The 6,430-nt window shown below is 33.2% G+C and overlaps 2 protein-coding genes across 2 annotated transcripts in view; both read right to left on the bottom strand.

Moving 5' to 3' along the window:
* Positions 1-563: 563 nt before the first annotated feature.
* On the bottom strand, positions 564-2,401 carry LOC107010046 (protein SRG1-like). Its single transcript, XM_027914203.1, has 2 exons — positions 2,210-2,401; positions 564-815 (listed from the first exon to the last, which is right to left on the bottom strand). The coding sequence occupies exons 1-2, from the start codon at positions 2,399-2,401 to the stop codon at positions 564-566; spliced, it is 444 nt and encodes a 147-aa protein (XP_027770004.1).
* A 2,044-nt stretch (positions 2,402-4,445) lies between these two features.
* Positions 4,446-6,430, bottom strand: part of LOC107009113 (protein SRG1-like) — a 6,194-nt gene continuing 4,209 nt past the window's right edge. Inside the window, exon 4 of the mRNA XM_015208389.2 lies at positions 4,446-4,858. Coding sequence (XP_015063875.1) covers positions 4,592-4,858 — 267 coding nt within the window. The 3' untranslated portion in view covers positions 4,446-4,591. The remainder of the gene's footprint in view (positions 4,859-6,430) is intronic.

Here is a 6,430-nt window from a genome sequence, read left to right as displayed (position 1 = left end):
CAATTGTTAAAAAGGAATAGTAATTGGAGTTGAAAAGAAAAGATTTGGTAGTTGGCAAATTGGTAAGATTTGCAACCATTTTTGACTTTGCTATGTTTACATATGTCATTAGTGACATAGGCATGGTTTTATCCTTCTATAAATAGAGCATTCTTGCTCATTTGTAGAACACACCAAGTTAGAGAGAAAAACCATTTTGAGAGCAAAGTGAGGTATTCCATAGACTATACAAGAAAATAGTTTGTGAAGAAAAATAGAGTGTGAGCGATATTTTAGTAAGACGGAAACCAAAAGAGTGTTGTTCCTTTTGAGTGTGTAGTAGTTACTTTGAGTATTGTATTCGTGACTACACAGTGTAAAATTCCTTACTATAGTAATATCAATTGCTCCTCTTAGTTCGTGGTTTTTTCCCTTATTCAGAAGGGTTTCCACGTAAAATTTTTGGTGTCGTTATTTTCCCATTTTATTTCCATTACTTTTACCATATATATTTTTGTGCTTATCCGCGTTTTCCCAACAGGATTTACTTACTTACGTACCATAATTAATTCCTTGAATCATCTTCATTGATGATTAATTCTCATGGCTGTCACATATGATTTCCCAAGAAGTTTACGGTTGAGATATCCTCTATAAAATTCAGTGGCTCCCATTGTTTTAAATCTAGGTGGATTATGAGCTGTAACAAGGCTACTTGCTGGACCTAATATAACATCCAATCTTGAACTCTGAAATGTTGCAACTGAAATCCTTTCTTTTTCTAAGCTCACCATTGATCTATGCTCTATGCTTTTGTAAATTCCATTTGAGAAAATCTGGTCCAAATTAAACAATAAAGAAATATAAGAACGGGTCTACAAGCCGAGTCAGGGTCGGGGGTGAGGGTTTTGAGTCATGCGTCAAGGGTTGGGGTTGGGTCTGAGTCAAAATAAGGTTTTGAGTCAAAGTCGGGTCTCGACTCTCGAATCAGGGTCGGGTTATCTCAAGTCAGGGCCGAGTATTGGGTTCTGGGTCTAAGTTGAGTCTCTAGTTAGTGTCTGATCTAGGATCTCGTGTCCAGAGTTGGGGTTGGGTCTGAGTCAAACTTAGGTCCCGGTCTTGGGTCAGGGTCAAGGTCATCATGAGTCGAGGTCGCGTCTCGGTTTTTAGGTTAAAGTCGAGTAAAAAGGCTCAAGAAAAGTCAGGTCTTAAGTCTAAAGTTGGGTTTAGGGTCTTATGTCTTGAGTTAGGGTTAAAGTTATAAGGTCTCGAGTCTTGGGTCGGGGTCAGTTTTGAGATTCCCTGTCTTGGGTCGGGTTAGTTCTCGAGTCCCAATTGTTAGGTTTGAACTCCCATTTCTAGTCTAAGGTTAGGGTTGGGGTCACGTGCTCAACTAGGGTTTGAGACTCGGGTCTCAAATTCTTAGTCAAAGTTGGGTCTTAGATCGCGGGTCGAATCTCGCATCATTATTGGATCTTAGGTATCAAGTTAGGGTCAGGGTCTTCTCAGGGTTGAGTCTCGGGTTTTGGAAACAAGTTGAGTCTCTAGTTAGTGTCTGGTCTAGGATCTCATGTCCACGATTGGGGTTGGGTTTCAATCAAACTTACGTCCAAAGTCTCGAGTTAGGGTTAAGGTAATCATGAGTCGAGGCCGCGTCTCGGGTTTTAGGTTAAAATTGAGTCTAGGGGCTCGAGAAAAGTCAGGTTTTAAGTCCTAAGTTAGGTTTAGGGTCTTATGTTTTGAGTTAGGGTTAAAGTTAGGTCTCGAGTCTTGGGTTGAGGTCTATTTTGAGATCTCTTGTCTTGGGTCGGGTTAGTTCTCGAGGCCCAATTAGGGTTGGATCTACCATTTCAAGTCAATTTTGAGGGTCGATTGTAGGGATTGGGTTCTAGATCAAAATCGAGTCTCGATTCGTGTCTGGTTAGGTCCTTAGCTAGGGTTTGAGACTCGGGTCTCAAATTCTTAGTCAAAGTCGCGTCTTGGACCAGGGGTCGAATCTCGGGTCATTATCGAATCTTTGGTATCAAGTTAGGGTCGAGTCTCTGATCTAAGGTCTAAATTGACGGGCCCAGGGTAGAGGCTCATGTCTTGGGTTTCAAGTCAAGGTCAGGTCAGGTCAGGTCATGCGGTCTTGGCTATATTTTAACAATATTCGTCAATTATGGTCATATATATTAAAACTATATAGAGAAAAGAATAATAGATAAAAAGAAGAGAATTAGGGGAATACCTCAAAAGTATCTCCAATATTGACTATGAAAGCATTAGGGAGGGGTAAAATGGGAATCCAAATTCCGTCTTTTTTAACTTGAAGACCTTGAGTTTCATTGACTTGAAGAAGGATTGTTAAGGCAGAGGGATCAGAATGAGGGCAAAGTCCCATCACTTTCTCTGGTTGTGGACATGGTGGATGGTAATTCATTCTCATTGATTGCATTCCTTCTTCAAAAAGACTGTCACTTCTTTTTCTTCAATCCCCAAAGCTTTACCCAACATTTTCAAAACATTCATGCTTAGCTCCTTTATTTCTTCCGTGTACTCGTCAATCGTCTCTCTACATAATAAGTTATTCTCTTACTTATTTTCTAGTGTTTAATACAGAAGGGCGTGAATGACATTAATTAGTTACGTACCTAAGTGAAAGGTATAGCTAGGAAAATATAGGCATCCGCAAATGTGGAGGTGCGGGTCTTCAAATAAAAAAAGTCAGCCCAATCAAGTTTTTGTTCATCAGAGACAACGAACAATTGTCCATATCCATCTGCATCGCGTGGTGATCGTTCAAATTTCTTCTTCTCTTCTAATGGAAGATCGAAAAACTTTTGAGTCTCGTGTTTCATCTTCTCCCCCGCGAAAGAACTAACTCCATGATTAATCAACTGAAACATGTGGAAAGTTAGAATTAAGGAGTTGTCAAGAGGACAAAAATTTTATTTTTTCTAAATAAACTAAAAGGAAAGTAAGACAAATAAGCTACGTGACCTGAAAGAAACCCCAGTGTTCAGCTGCAAAATGCAACTTGCTAAGCTCGAGATGCATGATTTCATGATCATTAGAATTGGTCTTGGGTTGTTTTTTTTATTTGAAACCAAACCAACTCAAATATAGTCGGATTTTTTTTTCCAATACCAAACCAAGTCAAACCAAATCACTAGTCAGAGTTTTTTTCCGTTTAATTCAATTTGCGATTTAATTCGATTTTCTGTTCGATTTTATACACCCTACCCAAAATAAACAGATTTTTTTCCCCAAAAGCTAAAGATTTAATGCTACTGGGTAGTCGTGACATGGCTATTAATTCATTATTAAAGAATAATTATTTTTCTACTGAAATTTCTCATTAAAAATATATTCAGCATAACTCAAAAATATTTTAATTGCACAGATGAAAAATATTATAATTTTTTCAGTAATAATTCAATGAGAATATAAAATAATTTCGCTAGCATGATCATTTCATCAAAATGTCATGCCTAACCTGTGAAGTAGTGGCGTTTAGGCAGACTCTTGCCTCTAGTTAAAAAATTATATGATATATATGTGAGGTATTTTTTTAGTATATGTATATATTAAGTTTATATTCTTTAACTAAGCACAAAATTAGAAATTGACTTAATAATTTTGCAATTTCAATCATATATATATAAAAAAGTCTTAGTCTTCCACCACAATCAAATAATGTTATGCTGATAAGCTTGTACGTTGCTACTGAAAACACATGTCATCTATATGTGACAATTTTATTTGATCAAGCAATAACGAATTTAAGATTTTATAGTTGTGGGTTTGTTCAGAAAATAGTGGTGCCAAAAATTAAAAAAAAAAGACATGTTAATAAAGATGAGATTCGAACTCAAGGTCAAACAACACTACAATAGCCTTAAGCACCCATTCATGAGGCAATAGACCAATTAGATCATTTTTTAATTGAGTGCTTTATATTAATTTTATTTAAATACATCTTAATTTCTACACATATCTATATATTTCAAGACGAGATTAATAGGTGTTCGAGTACCCGGAAGACTTACGTGGGTCCGCCCCGTGATGAAGAGTCTGGACACAAAGACGTGCAACTTTCGATTGTTTGCTAATTTCAGAAATTATAATGATGATAGATACTTTGTAGATTAGTGCTGGAGAAAACAACATGAATACTAAATTATCTCATCTCCTTATGTATTTGATTGCTTAATAAATTTTAGAAAAAACACAAAATCAGATACCTTTATTCACCTTAGCTTTTGTTATTCTTTTTTCAACAAAAAAAAGCTTTGGTAATTCCCACTTAAAACTATTTTGGAGAAGAAATCGTCATATATTTATTGAAAATTCGAAAAATAATTTAACTCGTAATTAGTAGATAAGATACATCATCTTCAATCGACATCCACAATCATCATTTCATTTTTTACATATTTAAATGTTTAAAAATATAAACAATATTAATTTATAGAATTGAAATCTCAATACAATCGACATCCAGAATCATCATATAATTTTCTACATATTCAAAAATACAAAGAGTCTTAAATTTTTAGTTTTGACATCTTAATATAACATCTTACATCATTGTAAGAATTCAGATATATACTCAAATCGAGATATCTAATTAATTCTTTAGATCATCTTCATTGGTGATTCTCATGGTGTCCACATATGATTTCCCATCAAGTTCACGGGTGAAAAATCCTTTATAAAATTGAGTGACTCCAATTTTTTTGAATTTTGGTGGATTTTGAGGTGTAACAAGGCTACTTGATGGACCTAATATACCATCCAATCTTGGACTCTGAAATGTTGCTACTGAAATCCTTTCTTTTTCTGAGCTCACCACTGATCTATGTTCTATGCTTTTGTATATTCCATTTGAGAAAATCTGCTCCAAAAAAAGTACTTATATAATAAAAAAGAAGTTAAGAGTGGGGCTACGAGTAAGGGTGTCAAATATGGCCTACAAAAATGATGGCTCGCTAAGAATTTTAAGGATTGAGCACAAGATAGTTTTATATTGGGCTAATTTTAGATCGATTTATTATAATTCATAGGGGTGTATATGATCGGGTTGATTCAGACTTTTTAAATATCAAATTAAATTACTTCTGTCCGATTTTTGAATTTATAAACTAAATCAATAAAATTCGAGTTTCTCAATTTCGGGTTTTTTCCGATAAAGTGTTCATACAAGCATATAATTTACTTGTACTTCAAGTATTTCTTTGTCCTAGCAAAATGTAACTATCTAAGTTATTTCTTAAGAAAATAACACAAAATATGATATGATTAATAACACTAAAATATTCAACAAAAAAATAATAATAAAATCGCGTAAAACTATATTGCAAATTAATAAGTCATAGAAATTGATCATAATTTAAAATTACTAAATCATGCTAAAACAAGTTTAATAAGTATTAGTTACATGATTAAATACTAAAAGAAAATAAAATTAGATCATGTATTTTAATTGTCTAAACCTATGTAAAACTAAAAAAACAAATAATTCAATATTATTGTCATTCTTAGTGTTGAGTTGATAATCTTTTTGCATTAGTATTAATTATTTAAACTTTATTATAATTACCAACATGTATGGACTATAACTTTTATTGGATCATTAAGAATTCCAACTTTCAAACATGAAATAAATATATTAAAAAGATAAAAACTATGAAAAAGTATAAGAGATATTTAAAAATTATATCAAAGTAAGTATTTTTACGTATTTAAAATAAAATTTTAAAATTATATATATAATGTCGTATCGATTTGATCTTGGGTTAGTTTGTTTAAATTGAAAGTAAACCAACCCAAATATAGTCGAGTTTTTTTCCAACACCAAAGCAAGTCAAACCAAATTAATAATCGAATTTTTTTCCAATTTATCTCGATTTGCAATTTAGTTTGATTTTATACACCCCTAATAACTCATTTTGGAAGTGATCTTCAATTTAGCTCAATATTAGCCTAATTATTGCTTATTTCTAAGATTTTGTTTGATTTTTTCTATAGGCTAGGATTCGAATCTTACAAACTCTAGTCCCAAGTCAAGGTCAGTCTTAGGTAGTGCTGGCAATTTAAATCCATTTTTCATTGATCCATTCAAATAGCCCATCAAATATAGGTTGAAAGAGTGATTTTAAATATGGGTATATTTGGGATTATATTTATATTTTACCCATTAAAATATGTGTATTTTATGGGTAAACTATGGGTCAAATATGGGTATTGCAATTTTTTTTCAAATTTTCAAAAAACCTTTTGTTACCAAGTTTTAGAAGCGATTTTTCAAAACTTTCATATATGGGTCCCTATAAATATTTCAACTCTCGACCTCCACCCCACGCCCCAAAAAAAATTAAAGTTTATTTTTAGAAAATATTTTTAACTTCAAAATTTCTTTTTTTCACCCATACCCTCGACCTCCCCCAAACCCACCCCCACCCTAGCC

Source organism: Solanum pennellii, chromosome 2 (assembly GCF_001406875.1).
Source record: "Solanum pennellii chromosome 2, SPENNV200".
Classification (NCBI taxonomy): Eukaryota; Viridiplantae; Streptophyta; class Magnoliopsida; order Solanales; family Solanaceae; genus Solanum; species Solanum pennellii.
Note: the sequence above shows the minus strand (reverse complement) of the source record. Positions and strands in the feature narration are given on the sequence as shown.

Excerpts from the sequence above, each read along its gene's own strand:
- LOC107010046 (XM_027914203.1), bottom strand. The coding sequence starts at position 2,401 with ATGAATTACCATCCACCATGTCCACAACCAGAGAAAGTGATGGGACTT. Across the intron at positions 816-2,209 it reads ATATTGGAGATACTTTTGAG|ATTTTCTCAAATGGAATTTA; the intron begins GTATTCCCCTAA and ends AATTTGGACCAG.